Here is a 22,528-nt window from a genome sequence, read left to right as displayed (position 1 = left end):
AATGTTAAATCAGTCTCTTGGAGTAGTCTTTCTAGGAGAGCTTTTTCTCCAATTCCCAGCACCAGTCTGTCACGAATTAAGTTGTTTTCTTGGCTACCGAAACCACATGTGGAAGCTAGCGTTTTCAGTAAGATAGCTGTCCACCTCAGTAAGTTCAGTAAGATAGCTGTCCACCTGCTGTCCTTCTTGTTGAATGCAAGAGAAAAATTTGAATCTCTCTAACACAACCTTCTTTTTTGGCATGCAGTATTCTTCAAATAACTCAACAACGTCATCAAACTTTTTTATATCTTTATCTGGACCAGGCTTGAACGTATTAAATATACTCACTGCTTCATCCCCAAGTACATTGAGAAGTATGGCTATTTTTATCTGGTCTGACTTTTTGTCTTTTTCTGACGCTATGAGATAGTTACAAAACTTCTATTTCCATTTTGTCCATATTTCTGAAAGGTTACCTGAAGTAAACTTTATTTCGCCTGGAGGCCTAAACGTTTCCATACTTTCGCTATGTACATTAAGTTCTGAACGAAAAACAAACGTTAAGTTCCTCTCAAATGCATTTAGGCGAGCATACATGCTGACACCATGTTTCTCTTTTATACTTTTAAGAAATGAAAAGCTTTAAAAGTTTCATAAAAAGAATATTTATTAACCATTATCAAATAAGACAGCAACAACCCAGACCAGAATAGAGCAAGTACTGAACATGAACTGCATCAATCATGTAACAGTTACAATCACAGTTAAAACACATGTTACAGTTGTAGCAACACTACACAAGAGTAATTTAGAATGATTTATTTTTTATTTTTCCCGATTTAAATTAACTTATTCTTAGTTTGAAATCTAAGTGAAAAAATTGATTTTTTTCTTTACAAATTCATGAAGGTTTTGGGCTTGAACAAAAATATCTATAATTTTTTTTCTTCAGGGATTTTGTGTGATAGTTATTTAATAATTTTAGTTTAAAATTTAGGTATTTTAGTTATAATATTGGTTTCATATTCAGGGTCTGTTTGGAACAAATTTGGGTCCGTTAACAGACACTTCACAAAATATCTTTTCATAAAAACGGACCCTTCACAAAATAATTTATCTTTTAATCGGACCCTTCACAAATTTGTTTATCTTCATTATTGTTTTGTTAATCGAATAAACCCTTCCCAGGGGGGGGGGAGACTGATGTAAACAAATTAAATTTTGTCTTCGGCAGACGCTTCTTCCTTTATTCATTCGAAATGAATATTCTGCGTTCAGCAGTATAGGCTTAATACCAAATATTTGTATGTTGCATCTCTAATTTAGTAGCAGCAATTGCTGTTTATCTTTTAAAATTTAATTTTTTTAGATATAATTTTACAGTGTTGAGCATAATCTTGTTTCTCTTTACAATTTAGAAACTCCTTGAAAAAGTTTTTTGCAATAACAGGTCCCTATTTGCACAAATTCACAAAAGCAGGACCCTAGTTGAAAGAATGTGACTTAACGTTTATTTTATATTCACAAATTACGAGTAATTTTTTCACAATTTTACAAAAACGGACCTTTTGCAAAATGTCTGGACAAACCCCTCATATTATTTGCTAAAATATTTTCCTTGCTGCAAATTTGATTTATATACTTAAAGTTATTAATAGCTATAATTCTGTTTAAGTATGACTTAGGATTTGTGTTGATTATTTTATAAACCTTCCTAACTTATCCTGGTCAGGATGCACATCTTTTTTTCATTTTTTTTTTCATGTTTAGATCATTTGGTTACAGCTACAAAGTTCTTTAATTTGAACCCAGTCAGTGTCAAAGAATTTATTACACTCTTTCACACTTGTGATTATGGACAACATACAAGCAACAACCTCACTTGACGAATGGCAGCACTAAGTCACTTTGCTTCATTTGAGTGTTTATCTTATTTTGACAAACAAATTACCTGTACCTTAGACAGGCCCTAGCTATACTGGAATGGCAACTTCAATCATGGTCACACAATCTGTCGTAATGCTTTCAGGATCACTGGCATAAATGGCAGCTACAATTTAAAGCTTCCTATTGACAAGCTTTTTCCATAGCTTGTCAGTAGATTTTATAATGAAAATTAAAAAACTGACTAACTACTATTTCATTATTCTAAGTAAACTTATTTTGTTGAGATCATTGTAGGAAAAATATTTGCAATTATTTTTACTTATGTTGACTTTATTATTCTTTGACTTTTAATTTAACAAATTAAAAGTAAATTAGAGAGAAACTATACAGTAGGAATAATTTATTACCAAGAACAAGCATTTATGAAATAGCTTGCAATTTAGATTGAAAAGAGTTCTTGTGAGAAAAAAAAATCTAAGATTGAAAAAATAAGGAAATAAAACTGAAAAATATTCTTAATTTAAATCGATATAAGCTTTTTAAAATAAATGAATATTAAAAATAAATCATCTAAAAAATCATTAAACTTTATGTGAACAAAAGTTTAAAACATTCTAAAAAATTTTAAGAATTGAAATACAAAAAGTGGGGAATGGAGGTCTCCTAGATTTAAAATAAAATTAAAATGATCTGCTATATTGAGCAGATGATAAATTCATTTTTAACTATTCCATTTTCTATTGGTAGACAAAACAAAACAAAAAGACACATGACATTTAAACAGTCTGATCAAAGAAATGTAATGTTAAATGATGGTTATGAAATTATTTCTTTTCTATGTTTGGTTTAATTTTGTCTACAAGAAACAAAGCTGTAGTGCTAATTGTTTTTTTTTTTTTTTTTTTTTTGTAATAGAAAATAATGCAATGCAGGGATGCATAATAACTTTTTTTGCATTTCATCCATAGTTTTGGCTTTTGGCTTTTTAAATTTCATTTCCTAATGCATTTTCCATTTTAGTTAAATGTCTACTAATTGGAATTCTTATACTTTTCCTTTTCTGTTTAACTTACTTTTAATCCATTTTAAATATCAAAGAATTCAATTGAGTAGAAGAAGGGGGAAAAAATGGACCTATCTCAAATACCAGTGTTTCTTTGTGTAATAATATTTTCATTAAAAAATGTCGTCCCATGGTATTTAATATTTGTTGACCAATAAATAAATATTCATTGCAGGGTTCCCGCTGGTCTGGAAAAACCTGGAATTGTCAGGGAATGTTATTTTAACTTTGAAAATCAGGGAATAGTCGGGGGAAGTTGCAATTTTTTTTTTTTTTTACAAAAACCTGGAGAATTTCTGCATTATACCTGAAAAATAACCAGTCTTAAAATTGTCAGTAACAGTTATCAGTTTGAGATTCGATTTAAATAATTCTAACATCTATTGCAATTATTTATTGTTAAAATTTCACATTTAAGTCAAACTGAAATGTTTCCATCCTCATTTAATGATATTTATTTTAAATAGAAAATCCAATACTTAGCATTACAAATATAATAATCAAAGTTTTCTCATGAAAAATTTTGTTGTATGGATAAAATATGGTATGGATTTTTATTGAAATTTACCTGATATATCTGGAAAAGTCAGTGAATTTTTTTTTCTGAAATTGAGTGGGAACCCTGTCATTGATCTGGTGTGACCAAAAATTGATACAAGTTCCATTTAAAATTCTTAACACATTGGGGGTTACCGGATCACTGAGGGATGAAGTAATAATTCTATATTCAGTATTCAAGAATGAGTGTTTTATTTCCAATTGTAGTGATTTTTCTAAAATTTGTCCTTATAGTTTTATTGACAATGCAAAATGAATGTTGAGGGTTGGATGGAAAAGCATGACAGAGGAGTTAAATATGTATAAATATATATATCTTTTAAAAGGTAATAAAAAGTTTTTTAATTTGTGTTATATTTTTTTAAAATTAATTGCACGTCCCCATTTTTTTGCATATCGGATAAACGAAACACCTGCTTATACGAATAAAATTTAATGGATATTTGTTGTTTTTAGTCCCAACTTAATTGCATAAAAGGGAAGTACTCAGAGACTATCCAAAGAGATGTTCTCCGGAAAAAATCTGGATTTGCGGATTTTTTGTTAACTTCGATCCGAAAGTTTCCGGAAATCCAAGGTCCAAAAGTTTCACGAAATCATCGATCACATTTATGTACAAAAATTCTTGTATATTTATTTAAAAATATTAGAACCAGAATTTATACTTGGCATCTCTTTCATTAGTAATTTTTTGGTAGAATAATAAATATGATTAGAGATAAAAATAAACTTATACATATTTATTCATTTAAATTATGCTGCTTATGATTTATTTAGAATTTTATGTTTTGAAAATATCAAGGATTTAAATTTATAAAGACATTAATTTTTCAAATGATTTTACTGAAGAAATTTTCAGGTTTTTTGAGTTATGCTCACAATTACTCCTGGGTTATGAGAAGAAGAAGAAATTTTTTTTTTATTTTTAAGAAATGCTTCACCAGTTACAATGTAATTAACCCTTCTTTCACTTACTTCGTTCACACATCATTTAAAATGTAAAAAAGGTACAGAGTGATTTGTTTTACGGTCAAGACTTGCAGTCCTCTCCTAGTGCGCTATTAGTTTATAAGAAAAGGTTTCTAAAACCTTACGCACTAGTGCACCGTGTATCTTTCTGTTAAATAGAATAATCATAGCTTACTCCAGTGAACTTTAAATGACATTCATATTTTATGATGTTAAAAAAGACAGTTTTAATTACAATTGTTTATTGATCATAAAGTTCAGTTTATTTAATCAAAAAACTACACTATGCATTAAGTACCATTAAAAAGTAAAAATTCTCAAAAATGTTTAATTTAAGATTGAATATTGCATTCCCCTTTTAATCTAATAACCCGCTTAATTGGATAGAGTTGACTGGAACTAATAGTATTCCTTTACACGGGGTTGACTGTATTATCAAAAGTGACTGTATTATCCTAAGGAAAGAAAGGGTAAAGCAGAAAATTTGAATTTCAAATAAAAAAATGTCATAGTATATAGTATATTTTTTGCATAAATAGTATTTGTTTTGAAAAATAAAAATGGTCTTTTCAAAGTTTATGAATAGTTAGAATGTATAAAGTTAAAGAAATTTAGAGTGAAATGCCACAAAGATATACTGAGCAGTTTTTTTCCCCCTGAACTAAGTGCATTTAAAAAAAAAAAATTTCTTCAAGAAATACTGTCTCCACTTTTTAGTACAACACTCCATACGGTGTTCCTGTCATTATAATGACCAATGCATTAAGTCCGGTTTGCTATTCCATGGACCCTATGTTATTTTAATATCTATTAAAATGTCCATACTTTTATACTAATATAGCAATCAGAATTCAATTATCTGGCTTAAAAAACCTTTATCACCCTTTGAATGAACAAAGAGTGATATGACTTATCCTAGGTGGTCGTAATTTAAGACCATTCATAATTTCTGTGACTTTCTTTTCAAAGAATACAATAAATTCATCAATCAGCCTTTTTTTGTTTAGAAATTGTATTCGCTCATGTGTGCAAGATCATTCCCCTTGTGTGGTTTATTTAAAAGTTAAAACAGGTTCTTGGTAGTTTACAGGTTAGTGAAAAATTGTGCTCTTGAACCTGCATGTTATTTTTAATGCTGTTTTTTCTATGAATCATTATTATAAAAGGAGGTTTTATTTGTGTATTAATATTAAAAAAATATTACCAATTTATCTGTTAGAAGTCTCTCATTCAAATATTATGTAATCACCGAGCAGGGAAGGTGCTGATAAAATTTTTCTCAATTTTTAAACAAAAAATTTTATGCTGAAAATCTCAATTTAAGCTTTTCACCATGCCATATTTTTAGAAAAAAGTTATGAGGAAAAAAAAACTTTAGCAATCATTAGAAATGCTCTTTAAAAAATGCTATGTCAAACTAAAAATGAAAAAAAAAAAAAAAAAAACGAAATTTTTTCTTCGTAGTTCTTAAAATATAACTTTAACATTGAAAATCACAGTTTTTTTATGTAACCGGCTATCTGTCTTATCATATAGGAAAAAGTGACACTATAAAGTAAAGAGAACAACACCAAAAATTTTAAAAAAATAAGTTCTCAATTTTTAAAGCGCAAAGTGCTGAAAAAAATGACAGAATTCACTTGTCTGAATATAATTTTTTTAAAAAATGGCAGCATAAAACTTGTGGTTCAGTATAAAGTACTCTAGTTTAAATTTTTTAAATTTCGCTTTCCTATTAAACTTCCAGAATATAAATATGCTAGCTATGTGCAAATTTTAGAACTTAACAAATATGTGTAAAAATTATTTCTAATAATGTATAGTAAAATGTTAAATTATAGATTATTCTATATTAAATCTATTAAAATTCCAAAAACAAACATCGTCGACAAATTCTATTCTTAAAAATACTTTGTAAATTATTCGACTGAATATTCGGTAAACCGAATATTTGGCAAAGAGGTTGAATATCAAATAGTGACTGAATATAGATTCCGTTTCATGTGAAGTTACCACGAAACCTTAACAAAAATAAAACCCGATGTAAACAATGTGAAATTTAGCATATTTAGATGTCGTTGATATTTACAACATATGAATGGAATTCTCTCTGAGTAGTTTTTAAGTTCTTTTTTCTATTGATTTCAGATTTACTCGTAGCGTTTAAATACAGCTACAATGATATGCAATCTTTCTTTTAGCTTCATGATTGGAATACTCGATTTAATTTAAACTTTTTTTCAAAATCTACTCATCACTTATACTCTAAACCAGTGGTTCCTGAACTTTTTTGTCTCGTTGACCTCTTGCCATGTTTTCGGTTTTGCGTGATATTGATCTTTTGAAAATTCCTCAACTTCAAATGTATTTTTGTTAGCTGGTATTGTGCTACTCACTGTGAAAGAGTTAAATTTGTAACTGTTCTGAAGTGTACTGTGAAAAACTTAAGAAAAAAATCACATGTTAATTTTATACATTTATTAATTAAATTCAAACTAATTTAATTAATATGTAAATGGCATAAAATAGTGCACTATAAAACCCGTACTCCGTTACTAATATTATAATTGTAGAAATAAGTTTCTATACAAAACCATAGTAGTGTATTGTCGGTCTGTTGATTGCGTTTTCATGTAAAAACTAAGCAACAAATCTGCGTGATCTTGTGCGCAGATAAAATTGGAGGTCTAGCTAGCTAAAGAGTTAACACACTTGCTAGGCCACAATTTACCATGAAAAAATAATTTTTTGTTACGAAATAAAACCTTACATGCGGAGATATAAAAACGTACGCGGGCGGAGCTGCGGGCAACTGCTTTTTTTATAATAATTCAGTTTTGTATATCAAAAAATAATCCTAATAACTTAAATTTTAATAAAACTTTTACTTCATAGCTACTTTTATAAATTATGTAGATAGATATATAATATAATGATAAGGTCATTGTAATGTAAGTAAATGGGTACTATCAGTGTATGTTGATTATTCCATTCCTGAAATGCCAAAATTAAAAGTAACGACCTGCTTATATGAGATCCACTATCGTTGACCCCCATTTTCATTTCATGGACCCCCAATTTTTTTTTCCACTTGACATGAACCCCTTGCTGGTTGGTGTCGATCTCTGGGGGTCGATATAGACCACTTTGGGAATCATTGCTCTAAACAATCATAAATCTAGTGGTCATAGAATAAATTTTTAAACTTACATTACTGCAAAAAGGTATATGTTTTATGTTATATATTAATGTTATATTTAATCTTATTTGTCGTCCCTGGGGGCAAAAATCATGTTTTTCCAAGTTAAATTTAAGATTATTCGAATATTCTTACCAATCTCTTTAAACATTAATTAATTTATTTTTAAAAAAAGAAGCCGATAATGTTTATATTGACTAAGAAATTTTTTTTATTGAACACAAAAATAACTTTTTCTACTTATTGTATTCATTGGATTATTATCTAAAATTAAAGATTTTATGTATAATTTTTAAGAGTTTTGCTAGAAAGGTTTAGTTATCCAATCATTTTCTGTATGTCAGATATTTAATTTACCAAAGAAAGAGAAATTTAAATTATTGAAAAAAAATTATCATCATCAAAAAAAAATTATAATGTGTAAAAATGTTAAACGTTAGTGTAAATTCTATAATTTGACAGATGTTTTAACATAGGAGTGCACAACCTTTTTAAGTAAAGGGTCACATGCACAGCAGATTGACTAATGAAGGGCCGCAAGTATTTAGACTGATATATTGACAGCAATTGTAGGTAGTAATAGTTATATAAGCATCATTGTTCTAGACACTAAATTCTTTTTGTCAGTTAACCTTTAGTTAGTCTTTGTATAAAATTAAGTACTTTTAAATGTTTAAAATTAAAAACTGCTTAAATTACTTAAGAGGAGAAAAACAGAATCCGAAAACCAGAATAAATTTATAAAAAAAATTTTTTCGATAAATTGAAATAATTAAAAACTCTGGGAAAATTCATGTTTTTTTTCTTCTTCATATTACATAATACAAAAGTCCATTTAAACATACATTTTAAAATACATTACATTAAAAAATTTCTTCATAGAATTAAATATAAAAAAATAAATAAATATTCTAGTTATTAATATAAATGCAAGTTATTAAAATTAAAACAAAATCCCTTCTGTGGAAAATAAGATTTAGTGCGGAATATACTTAAACTTTGAAACATTTATTTTAAATTAATTATAAGAGGTAGGTGCTGAGAGGGGAAGAAAATGAAAGAAAGAAAACATTAATTTTGAAGGAACTATTTTCCTTAATAATAAAAAACTGTTATGATACTTGTTTACAACTTTTTCTGACAAATATTTTTTTTATATGACACTTACTATTTACAATTAATACACATGAATATTAACAACAGGGGTCTGTCTAGGTTTTTCTAAGAGGTACATATTTTGTAAAAATTTAGACATAATTTGGGAAAAATTATATTAAAAAATCAACACAAAAATATGAGTTTATCGTTTCTTAGGGATACAAAAATAAAATTTAAAGAAAAGTATTTTGTGAAACTACCGTTTTTCCTAAAGTTGAATTTGTGAAGGTACCGCTAAACGGCAGTAAATTCAGCCTGGTCAGACCCCTGAACAATTAATAAAATTTACATTACTTTATGAAACTTATCTTGATTACATTTTTTTTTACTGTTAAAATAAAATGATATACAAATCATTTCCCAGCATATAATCACAAATGATATAAAATGGTCTGAGTAGGTAGAAAACAGTTTTAAAAATTTCTTAATGGTTATCCAGTAATTTGCAAAATTTTTAAATATTGTGATAATTTTATCTACTTGATCACGTGATAGTTTTTTGAGCCTATGAATGAAAATTTAATAATTTTGTTTTAAGACTGCTCTGTAATTTTGAACTGGCCAAATTCATTCTGGAAAACAGTCTTTCAACAGAAGCTGTTGTTGTGGGTAGTATTAAACTTAAGGCAAATAACTTAATCAGTTTTGGAATTTGTCCTAGATGGTGTTCTTCCTTTCCGGATTTTTAAATCGCAATACAAATAGCGATGTGTTATTTTTTAATTGCTTGAATAAGAATTGCTATGTGTGATTTTTAAATTGCGTAAATAAAAAACGCGATGCGTGGTTTTCAAATCGCGTGAATGTGAATCAAAATGTGTGGTTTTTAAATTGCAAGTAGACTCACAACTCATGATTTTTAAAATGCATGAATATGAATCGCGATATATGGTTTATAAATCTCGTGAATATGAATCGAGATGTGTGGTTTTTAAATTGCGAGAAGAAGACTCACAACTAGGACTGGGCTATAATTCGATGTATCGTGACATATAGATTTAACGCATATATCGGCCAGCCGATTCAGCGACTTTCGTTCTAGGCGATGCATCAGAAATCTGACTTAAGCCGTCGAGTAAAGACAACGAGCGCTAAACGATGTACCTGTTGATGTGTTAGCGGAGTAGCACAGCAGTGAGTGAAAGTGTTATCTCACATAAAGAAAGTTGAAGATTTAAACATTTCTTTATTTCATACAGTACCATCTCGATACAGCATACAACTGAAGATATTAAATATAAATACAGGTTAACAAAAATTTGGTACATCACCGGAAACAGCAACACAGTGACGTGACATAGTGAAGAGACAAGACAAGAACACATGGTTACAACAATGCATGCCTTATATACAGATTCCATAATTATATGCATGAATGACGTCACTTACGTTATCTGAAAAGAAAATATCTGTTGCCAACACACGGTCGAAACTTAATTCTGTTAATTTAATGTATTCAGAGGAGTAACAAACCACTCCAACACTACCGATATAAGACACGCAAGGATCTTCTCTTACGTTCCGATGTAGACTCGCGCTGCGGAAGACGATGTTCGCTTCGTTATGTTGAAATGGCCTTGATGAGCGGTGAATCAGAACCAGAGTTTTGAGTACATATATCGTGGTCTCGCATGTTCGTTTTCGCACCTCTTAGTTTGTTTTTTTTTCGCCGCGACTTGATATCCTTTTCTTGTAGATTATTTTCAGTGGGACTAACTTCCTGATCGACACCGTTACCTTGTTCTGAGCGCAATCTATTATTGAAAAGAATTATATAAAGACGAGTTTCTTCATTAATTTGGTAAATTATTTTTTTTGAACGAAACTTTTCATTTTATTTTTAAATGTGAAAATTTTTGGAAATCTAATTTAAGGTGCCCATAAAGATTTAAATTACAAAGTAATTAAATTTGTTATTGTTTTACTTGCTTTTAATTTATTAAAAACTTTTAGGATAAAACTTCTAAAAATTTAATGGGTTTTTATTACTGATTTTAAATTTATAAATCTTGAGTTGTTTTTATTTTTAGAAATAAAGTTGAAACAAAATTAATTTTTTGTCGTTTGGATTTGGGCATAAGTCAATCAACTTTGTTTATTCAAAAAAATTTGAAAGGTTTGCGAATTTTATTTATTTTTTTTTTAATCATTTAGCACTTCACTTCGTCTTATTAGAGAGTATAATAATTTTTTTTTTAAATTTTCTTTTAATATTAGTTAATTAGCTAAATATATTATCGAATATCACAATTCTTTTGTTTTTATTTTTAAGAAATTGAACCTTACTTTGTTTTTCGTTCATAATTTGGTCATTATTCAATTTAATTTAATTATTTATGTGAAATAATAATAATGAAAAATAATGTTTTAAAAGTGTTTTTTCCTAAAATTTATTTTGCACTTTGTTTTAAACATACAAATACTTTTTAACGAACTTATTTTTTAAATTTTCTTTCTATACTGTTAGATAAATATATTGATAAATTTCAATTTTATTTATTTTTAAATTAAGAAATCTTTCGTAATTTGCGTCATCATTTTTAGAAAATGTAACAAAACTTGCGTTTACTTTTTCATTTAGAATTTGAACATTACAATCGAACTTAATAAATATATAATTATCAAAGTTATTTTTATATGGCTCTTTTAGTAAAATTATGTTTTATGGCTTTAAACTTATTTTTCTTCGAAAATTTCATTCGCATAAACTAATCGATTTCCAAATAATTCATAAACCTATCGCTTTAAACTTTCTTTGATTGCTAGTTAAAAGCTTAGTAAAGTATCTAACTTAAATTAAGACTGCTTATACCTTATAAACGATAAAGAGGTACAAATATTTGATTCTGTATCTACACACATTTTTTCAATAAATATTTTAAGTAAGATTTGTACATTGTAGTCAATTTATTTAATATCTTTCTTAAGCAAAACATATGTATCTTCAAATTTATAAATTGATTTAAATCAATCTGAGTATGGAGTTTTGATAGAAATCTGACTTTCTCTGCCTTACAAGTAAATGAAATGCAAAAATACTATATCGCGATACATCGCTATATCGCGATGCAAAACTGACGATGCATCACAATATAGAATTTCTAATATCGCCCAGTCCTACTCACAACTCATGATTTTTAAAATGCATGAATATGAATCACGATATGTGATTTTAAATCTCATGAATGTAAATCGTGATGGATGATTTTAAAATTTTGTTAATGTTAATACAAATGCGATGCACAAATTCAAGATCGCGTAAATACAAATTACGATGTGTGACTTTTAAATCATGTGACAACAAAAGGAATAGCTTGGGTGTGTGCTGTTACACTTGCACCTGTTCATGGGAATAAAGAAATATGCACGTGTTTTGAATTATTTTTTGCAAAAGGGACCGTGATTAATATAAATGTACACATTTTGTTTTTATTTTTCTTTTCTTTTGATTTTAATCTTCTTCAAGAAGGTGTCGATTTTACTAAGATATGTAATTACTTTTTACTTTGAAAAAAAATTTTATTTCAAGTTTTGTAATACTGTGTTAAAATATTGCATTAAAACATATTCTAAATCACAAGTAAAAATACAGCAATAACTGGAAAGAAAAAAAACACATTCGAAAAACCTCTTAAATTGTTGTTAAAGTCAGTACAAAATAGAGCACCTAAAAAGTAATTATTTTAATGCGTGATTCAAATCTCGCTTGCTGTCAAATTATAGCATTAAAAATATCAGATTTTTTTTTAAATCACGGGGTAATAACTACCAAATAAATTATCAAAATCTCTTTATATTTACAATTAAATTGACGTAAATAAAACGCGTCATGTATTTAAATGCTGGATTCAAAATTAAAGTGGCGCAATAGTGTATAAAAAATATCTAGACTTTCAAAAACTTGTAGAAATGTGTAGCAATAATTTCCAAAATAGCGATTGAAAAATAATTTGATTTGAGATAAAATCGGTACAAATAAATCACACCAGAGTAATTATCTAAATGGGCGATTCTTTACTTGAGATTCATAATAATTTCTTGCTAAAATATTGAAATTTTAAAAACCATGCGGAAATGCGTAGCAATAATTGTTGAAAAGAGGATCAAAAACCATTTAGATTTTCCATAAAATATGCGCTAATCAAACATTTCATAACTTTCAAAAATTTTGATTTAAGAAACTACGTGAAAATGGGTAGCAATAACTACCAAAAGTAATTTGATTTACAATGAAATCAGCACACGGAAGAGGGCCAAAAGTGATAACTAAAATTCGTGTATCGTAATAATAAGGTATTAAATATATTGGGATTTTCAAAACTATATATGCTTAAATCCGTAGAGTTAACCATCGAAAAAAAAGCTATCAAAAACTACATTGATTGAGATTGGGAGCATCAAAAACTTAAATGCGTAAATTTCAAATATTCGATTATTTTGTTTTTTTCCAAAATTTTTTTATTTTGTTCAAATTGTGGCGTGTCGCACTTCGAGGGTTGGTGGGCCGCAGGTTGTGCACCCCTATTTTAACAGATAAGTGTTTTGCCAATTATGGTTTTTATGTTTAAACTTTCTTTCAGATGGAAAGGCGGATACGCCTAAAAACTCTTAATCCACACATTACTTGTAAGATATGCAAGGGATACTTGATTGATGCAACAACTGTGATCGAGTGTTTACATACTTGTAAGTATATGAAATATCACAATTTATGTGACTAAATATTTGATTCCTTTTTTTACAGGTATCAAGGGTTTAAATCTTGATGAGTTACTTTAATTAAGTGTTCTAATTAATAAATCTTTAAGAGATAATTAATACAAATAATTAAAAGAATTTGCTTTTTCCAAATACAGTACAAGGTCCCATATCTGCGGCTTCTACACCGTACTCCCATGTGCATCTCACTAAATTATGCATGAGACTCCAAATTTTAAGCTTCTCTGAAATTGAATTCCAGTTCTCTGAAATTGAATCGAAAATTTCTTGAATTTTTTGTTGATCACAAGGATCTACTAAATAAGCATTAACAAATATTTCCCTTAATAGCAAAGATAATAGCTCTCTTTTTCTTGATAATTGACTGCTGAAGTGCTATTACTTTTGCTACCAAAAGATCTATTCTTATCTAAATGTTGTTCATGCAATGATCTACATTTAGATAAGTATCACAAATCTTGAATTTGACTTGTAGATCTGCTCATTAATTAGACATTTTCATGCTGATTCAGAGCAGTCAACTTTCCACAGAAGTTCACAGATAAATTTTTGTCTCTCTTTCATTCATTTTGTTTAATAATGAGAAAAATTAAATGCCATTTTATTAAGGGACTGCTTACTAATTGTAAAAAGTTTTTTAGGTTTTTTATTGCAGTTTTATTTTAGTTGATTTGTTATTGAAATTTTCAGTAATCTTGATTTATATTATGATAGGCAAGGCCCTTCGTTTATTTAATATTTACCCTGTAATTGTAAGAAATCATAAAAGGTCAGATGGGGTAAATTGGGTATAATGTTAAAAATAATCTATTTTCTTTTAAATTGAGATAATTTGTTTAATATTTTCAGAGACATTTACTGGAATTATGGCAAGCATTTTTATTGCAGTTTTAGAAAATGATGAGAAATGTATGTTTTCAAAAACTATCTATTTATGATCAACTTATACAGTGTGTTATTTTAACCTGTAGATGAACATTTAATATGATTAAAAACTATTAATTTTAGTACAAATTGGTAGAAGGTTATCTAAGGAACTTGTTTACATCGAAATTTAAAAATAAATTTTAAAATTCTATTTATTATTTTCTTAGGTGGGGTAAAGTGGGTATATGATTAGGCTTAGCTAAGTGTTGTATGATAGAGGTATATTTTTTACTTCCATGTTACTGTTAGCTTTAGTAAATATTGTATGCTCTATATTTTATAATGAAATAGCTAAAAAATAATTTACTTCTTTGATTATAGCCCTACATAGTAATTTTAACACTGAAAACAAAATTTCTTCTAAATTTTAATTTTTAAAGAGAAGAATGAAAGAGGGGAAATAGCAAGATAACAATTAAAAAAATTACCAAAACAGCATAATAGCGTAACATATGCCTTTTATATGAGCATATTTAAACATGAGTATATGAGTTATCATACCAGTTTCTGCCTTTTAGATAGCAGTTTTTTCATGGAAAACAATTTCCTTAAAATGACTAATTGAATAAAAATATACGCCTGCTTTAAGTAGTAAAACCACTTTAAATTACCACTATAGATATTAATTTTTACACTCTGATTTATATTTCAAATAAAACAAAAGCTATTACAGTTTTCTTTCTTTTTAGTAAAATTGTGTAGAGTTCCGCAAAATATAACATTCGAAGTGAAACCTAATTTTTAATAGCCATTGAGCAGTAACTCTTCAATTTAATAGTAGAATATTTTTTTAAAATTTTTTTTAAAACTATAATCGGGGTACATTTATTTAAGAACCTTTTTATTTCTGAAACGATATTTATATGTGTTTTATAGTGAAATAATACTAATTTTAGAATCATACCATTTTTCCACACTCTGGGAGAAAATGGGTATATCAAAGCATGTTCTTTTGAATGCATAACTGTAAGAAAACAGTCAAACAAAATAGATTCAGATTTAATCTATATAAATCCAATGTATATAAAATGCATCAAAATTTTGAGTAGAAAAAATTTAATAGTTTGGTTTTAGAGCCTTCTCTAAATAAAGCATAATTTTATACCCACTTTATGCCACTTGACCCTATGATTCAAAGTTTTCCATTTCAAAAATATTTAATTCATCTTTTAATTGCTTGATTTAAATTCGTTTTCTTTTAAATTTCAAAGTTATTGAAACTATTTTTTAATCTGAAAACTATTTTTTAATTTGAAAAAGTATTGACCAAATAAAGAATTTAATAAAAAATTAATTGGGGGCCATTCACTAATTTATGTTTGTAGTATGAATTTATTAAGGTTTTATTTGCTGACTTATTTTTTACACATCTCTCAACTTAGTATGATCAAAAATAATAATCTTATTATTACTTTTATTTATTATGCATTCATAAATATATTTTTTTCAAATCTAAAAAATATGCCCATAGGTAACACTAATTTTAATTTTAAATTAAATATTTTCTTTTTACATAATTGAACAAAGTAATTATTTATTTAACAAAACTGTATTATTTTTGCAGTTTGCTACAACTATAACTACTTTGCTACACATGTAGTAGTTAACTGCAACTACTACTACTATTTTTTTTAATGTAGTGACTACAAACTACTTTGAAATTGTAGTAACTACTTCACTAATTTTTAAGGAGACAAACTTTGCTGGCAAACTTAGTTTACACTTACGTTCAAAATGGTTTTGAATAAGAAATTGGTTTACATCAGGGAATAATTAAGAAATATTTATTCATGTTTACATGAGCCAGTTTGTTATTCCAAAAAAAAAAAATTTTTTTTTCAAATTTGTTCATTTAATCTTCAAAATTTTATGACTTTCGACTGCGAATTATTAAATTGAGAAAATGCGAAATTATCAAATACTTGTTTATTGCTCTTTTATTTCTTCTAAAAAATTAAGTACATAGAAAATATATTTCCTTGTGAAAGTGTGACCAAAGTGATTAATTATCAATCTCCCAGAATGTTTGACTAACTTAATTTTCATTTTTTAGTTTGCAAAAGTTGTTTAGTTAAACACCTTGAAGATAACAATACCTGTCCTACTTGTGAAATTGTTATTCATCAAAGTCATCCTTTGCAATATATAAGGTATCTTAATATTGTACTGTTTTTTTCTATCTTGAATTTTTGTATTTTAGTATTGGTTTGATTATTTCATTTCTTGTAAATTGATTTTTTTGAGTAATCAATGTTGATGCTTCTTCAAACCATGCTTGGCTTACTATATGTTAAAGGGCATGTCAATATTTTGTCTGCTGTGAAAAGTTGCAGAATCCAGTTTATTTTAATATTGTTTAAATAATTTAACTTATGAAGGTACTTTTTATCAGTTTTATTCACTTTTATATCAGTATTCTCTTTTTACTCTTTTACTTCTTGTTAAAATCGAATGCAAAAACTCATGTCTTAATCATAATTAAAACATTTCAATACCAAATCAAACTATCAAACCTGTCTATCAGTTTTGAATTTATAATGCTTTTTTTTTTTTAATCTTTATCTACTAATTCTTGAAATATCAAATTTTTAACTTTTTAATTTAAGAGAATCACAGACCGGCCATCTCAGACTTTTGTGTCCAACCTCAGGTCTCCAAAATATTTTCTCATGCTTCTTTCTAATAAGTGTGCACAGTTTGTATACAGTGTGAAATTTCAAAGATGAGCAATCGATTAAACAATAACAAAAAAATTTATTTCAGTTCATTAGGCTTACAACTGCCTTCAATGAATTATTCAAACAAATTTTTTGTTTACATTATGAGAACGCCATCTAGAGGCATTCCGCGACGCTCCCCACCAAATTTAAGTAATTTAAGTTTACGAAATGGTAAACAGTTTACCAGACTTGACATTTCAGCTTCTCTGGAATGAAATCTACTAAATATAAAAAAATCATTAATAAAAAAAATATAACATTAGAGAGCATTACGAATATGTTAAAGTTTCACAATTTTTTTTTTTTTTTAGTTATTAATTTCCATATTATATAAAAGCTGAATAGGCCTTCTAATAATTCCAGTTCGAGTTTTTATTGAGCAAGAACGGACCTTGCCATCCCTTCCATGAAAAATTTCGGTTATTCTGCCCAATGACCACATATTTCTGGAATAAAGTTCCTCGTGAATTAACACTATGTCATTGGGTTTAAACACTTTTACATTCAAGACCTTTTGGCTCGTGTTAGTTGATCTTAAATTTAACAAGTAGCCTTTTCGCCAGCATTTCCAAAAATGATTCAACAGATTCTGTTGATGTTTAAATTTTTTCACAATTGATTCTCTCGATCCCAAAAGCTCAACCTTAGAAATTCTGGTAGGAGGGAGGGATAGCAAGAGTTTACCTATTAAAAAATGAGCTGGAGTGAGTGGAGATGGTTTTGAGGGGTCACTATATAAATAAGTGATGGGTCTGTAATTTATCATGGCTTCAATCTCGACAAACACTGTTTCGAGTTCGACGAGAAGGAGCGATGATCGACCAATAATTTTTCTGAGCGTAATTTTGATAGTTTTTATCCTCTCCCAGAATCCTCCCCACTATGCTCCATGCTCAACAATAAATTTCCAGTGAATGTTGTAAGCAGAAAATAAGTTTTTAACAGAAGGATCAGAAATACATTTCCACAATTTTTGAAGTTCAATATCTGCTCGTTTGAATGATTTTCCATTGTCAGAATATATTGTTGAACATAATCCTCGGCGAGATATAAATCGCCAAAAGGCTAGTAAGAATGATTGAGTGTTTAGGAAATGTACTAGTTCTAAATGTACAGCGCGTGTGACGGCGCAAGTGAACAAGAGCAAATAATGTTTATTCTTGTTTTCGTTGGAGAAAAAGGGACCTGCATAGTCACAACCTGTTATAGCAAACGGTGGTGATTCCAGAATGCGATCTGGAGGAAGTGGGGCCACATCTTTTTCTCCAGGACGAGCAATATGTCTCTTGCAAATGATACATCTACCAAGTAGGGATTTGATTCTTTGTCTCCCTTTTATAATCCAAAATTTTTCCCGCACTTGAGTTAGTGTTGAATCTACTCCCGGGTGCAAGACCTGTTCATGGGCATTGAGAATCACCAGTTCTGCAGTCTGCAAATTGTATCCTGCCTTTTAATCGCAAGAGACCATCTTCATCGAGTTCTGGATACAATGAGTAAATGTTCGATGTTTTGTCTATAGCTCTTTGATGAGACAAATCTGAAATTTCTTTATGAAAATAGTTCATTTGAGTATTTTTTACCCAATATCTTTCAGCAGTCTTTAATTCAGAAGCTGTCAAAGGTCCATAACTTTTTTTAGACGAAGGATTGGAATTATGGACAAATCTGTGCACCCATGCTGTTATACAATGGACTTTGCTTAACTCGTTAAATTTATTAAAATCAATTAATTGGTTAGAGTTCTGCAAATTTTCATCACCTGTAGCAGTTTGAAACACATTGAGATGTTTCCTCATCTCATTGTTTATCAGATTTTCCTCAACAGAAGTTAAGAGAGAAACGTAAGGTTTACGGGTTTCTAAATCCAGAGTACTGTTATCACTATCTGAAACGATATGTGGAGCTTGAGGCCAATTTTCTTCTTTTAGCAACCACTCAGGGCCAGACCACCACAAATCACTGGTGATCAGTTCTGATAACTTTTTTCTTCTGGTAATGATGTTGGCTGGATTTGTTTGACCAGGACAATGATGCCAAATTCCTGGGTCAGTCAAAGATTGAATTTCTCGCACTGTTGGCCACATAAGGCTTCTCCCTTGAAGACGAATCCTTAATCCAAGAGAGTGCAATGCTTGAATCAGTCCAGCAATGATAGCTGATATTGACACGCAGAGTTTGAAAAACGGGTTTGATATGAGATATCAATCTAGCACCTATCAAAGCAGCAGTTAATTCGAATCTGGGAATTGTCAATTTCTTCAGAGGTGCTAATCTACCTTTAGATAAACTTTACACTGATGTCATTATTAGTGTCTGTAAACCGTAAATAGATTACGGCTCCATAGGCAATTTCACTACTGTCAGTGAAACAATGAATTTGGATGGATTTCATGTCTTCAATCAAGATTAAATCAAAATAATATCTTGGGATTTCGAGACTGTTGACTAAAGGTAATTCTTCCCACCAAATGTGCCATTGGCGAGCTATATCGACTGGTAGTTCCTCATCTCAGTGTATTCCGTTTTCCAAAAGTTCTTGGAAAAGTTTTTTTTTCAATGGCAGGCACTGAATTTGAATCTTTTGCCTATACTATGCCAGAATTGTTGCTCATTTCACGTTACCCAGTGGGCACCTGTGAACCAAAGTCACGGAGGCGAGCAACATTGCCCACGCCACACTGCCACAAACCCGTTTATAGGGTGGGCCACATTCACATATTGTACACACACATAACAGATGACAGCACAAAGAGAAAGAGAGAAACATCCATGCCCAGAGCGGGATTCGAACCCGCAGCCTATGGCTTAGCAGTCAGGCACGCTAACCGCTCGGCCACCTGGCCGACTTCTTGGAAAAGTGTTTTCAATCTCATTGTGAAAGGTGATAAAAATCTAATAGGATCAAAAACTCTTCCAGCAGATCTAATAAGTGTTCTTTTTGTTTTATCAGAGTTCTTTATAAATTGGATGAGATTAGTTACATCAAATTTAAAGATGTCCTGGTATCGATGCCAAATTAATCCCAGAACCTTTATTGTAGTTGTTTCATCACGATTCTGAATTTCCCTTGGATTAAATTCAATTTCAAAATTTTCCCACAATTTTTCTAGTTTTGGAGAGTTGCTCTTCCATTTCCTGAGTTTCATGCCTGCTTCATCCATAATTAGTTTGACTTCTTTGGATATCTTAAATGCTTCCTCTTCAATCAAAGACCCTGATAATAGATCGTCTACGTACATGGCATCATTCAATATGCTACATGTTTCAGGGTATTATGGATATATTTTTCTACGTGCAACTTTATCACACCCGCTAAAAGGAAAGGACTGGATGTAACACCAAACAAGACACGCTTCATGCGAAGAATTCTTGGTTGAATTTCAGATAAATTTTCTGGTAACTTGTCTACCCATAAAAATTGCACAACACCTCGATCATTCTCATTAAGTGAAATCATCTAAAATGCCTTTTCGATGTCAGCGTTGAATGCTCTGTAGTTGAGTCTAAACTTAAGAAGAAGATTTAATAAGTCAGGGTTTAAGTTTGGTCCAGAATGCAACAAATCATTTAATGATGGGGATTTTGGAGGATGTGACGAAGCGTCAAAAACAATTCTTAGTTGTCTTTATCCTTTTGAATCACAGGATGATGGGGCAAGTAGAAGACAGGTTTCTCAGTTTTATCGGCGACAATTTCAAAATTCTTAATCTTAAATATTCTTCTATAATTTCATTATAATCTGTGTACAAATGGGGATCTTTAATGCATCTACCAATCAAGGAACATAATCTTTTTTTGGCATTAAAATAATTGTCATTCAAATTAACACTATCGTGTTTCCAAGGAAGTTTAACTTCATACCTGTTATCTTTAAAGTTTAAATTTGACTTTAAATTTTGATAGGCTTCATTATTCGGAATATTTTTATTGGAAATTTCATCTCTATTGCTGATCGATTCCAGTTCCCAAAAGGATTTTATATAATTTGATGTTAAATTATCATTTTCTATGTCCTTAGAATTAATGGTATTGAAAACATTAACTGATGTAGATTCATTTATTATGGGGGTTTGGGAAACCAGGCCCTGAACAGCCCATCCCATTTGAGTTTCAATTAACATCAAAGAAGAACTAAAGCGTTTCGTTTTTCTAGTCACTATTTTTCAAAAGTAGTCTGATCCAATTAAAATATCTATTTTTTGTGGATGATCATCACAGTCTGAAAGTTTAATGTTTAAGGAATCAATTTGCTTAATGAACTCTTTACTAGGAGCTTCAATGAATGCACCACAGATTTCGGGTGATTCTAAAGCATCTATCATAACAATTTTTTTTGTATCATCAGCATTACACAATTTAAATCGAAATTTAGATCTAACATCGTTAATTGAATCAGTGCTGCCAAATGTATTTAAATTAATAGTATCTTTTCCAACTATGGGTAAATTTAATTTGTCGCAAACTTGTCTATGGATAAATGTTCTTTCACTGCCTGAATCTAATAAACACCGAACTGTAAGTTTTTCATCAGGGGTAACAACAACAGCTTTAAATGTTGACATAAGAATAGTTTTATCGTTTGTTTCTTTTTTAAGAACAGGAAAAACCGTGGTAACAACTGTATTTGTATCAATAACACTCATTTGGGAATTATTGTTTTCTGTAGAATCAATTATATCACATAAACCCATTCTATGTTCTTTACTATGGCAATTAGAACATTCTCCATTTGCATGACAATTTCACTGTAAATGATATTTTTGATAACAAGAAAAAAATCTACTTTTTTGTTTTAACAAATTTTTCCTTTGATTTAAATCATAGCACTTGCAATTATCAGATACATGATTTCCTAATTTATCACAAAAAATACAAAATTTCTCATTTGTAGCATTCAAAATCCCAGTACTTTATCTTTTATCTTTATAATCAAAGGAACGATTAAATTTATTCCACCTATGTTCTTGCGGTTTAACAAAAAATTTTATTTCATTATTTTCACATTGCGTTTCTGCCAAAAGATATGCACGCTCACGTGATTAAACTACTGTTTTCAAAAATTTTAATAAATCGCTGATTTTACTCTTATCCGAACTGTGAATTCGAATAAATAATAAAATAATATCATTCGGAAGTGCCTTGATCATCATTCGGAAGTGCCTTGATCAAAATCAGAAACAAAAGTGTTCCATAACAATCAGGTTCAATACCAAGGCTTTTTAAAGAATTAATTTGTAAATCGCAAACATCATAAATATTCCTCAGCGAATTCACATCTCTCGAATTACGACATGATGCCATATGCAACATCGTAGACTGCATCATCATGCAACATCGTATGTC

General features: G+C 29.2%; 1 protein-coding gene across 3 annotated transcripts in view; it reads left to right on the top strand.

The window, feature by feature from the left end:
- Nucleotides 1-22,528, top strand: part of l(3)73Ah (polycomb group ring finger 3-like lethal (3) 73Ah) — a 102,372-nt gene that overhangs the window by 13,653 nt on the left and 66,191 nt on the right. For 2 of the 3 annotated variants that reach the window (XM_087154921.1, XM_016068245.4), the window contains exons 2-3: nt 13,397-13,502; nt 16,516-16,612. In XM_087154921.1, coding sequence (XP_087011047.1) covers nt 13,397-13,502; nt 16,516-16,612 — 203 coding nt within the window. Of the gene's footprint in view, nt 1-3,724; nt 3,817-13,396; nt 13,503-16,515; nt 16,613-22,528 lie in introns of all 3 variants that reach the window. The other variant, XM_087154920.1, reaches the window with a different exon arrangement.

This window comes from Parasteatoda tepidariorum, chromosome 11 (genome assembly GCF_982258835.1).
Source record: "Parasteatoda tepidariorum strain Cologne lab strain chromosome 11, Ptep-v5.0, whole genome shotgun sequence".
NCBI classification, from domain to species: domain Eukaryota; kingdom Metazoa; phylum Arthropoda; class Arachnida; order Araneae; family Theridiidae; genus Parasteatoda; species Parasteatoda tepidariorum.
The sequence above is the reverse complement of the archived record's forward strand: the minus strand, read 5'-3'. Positions and strand labels throughout refer to the sequence as shown.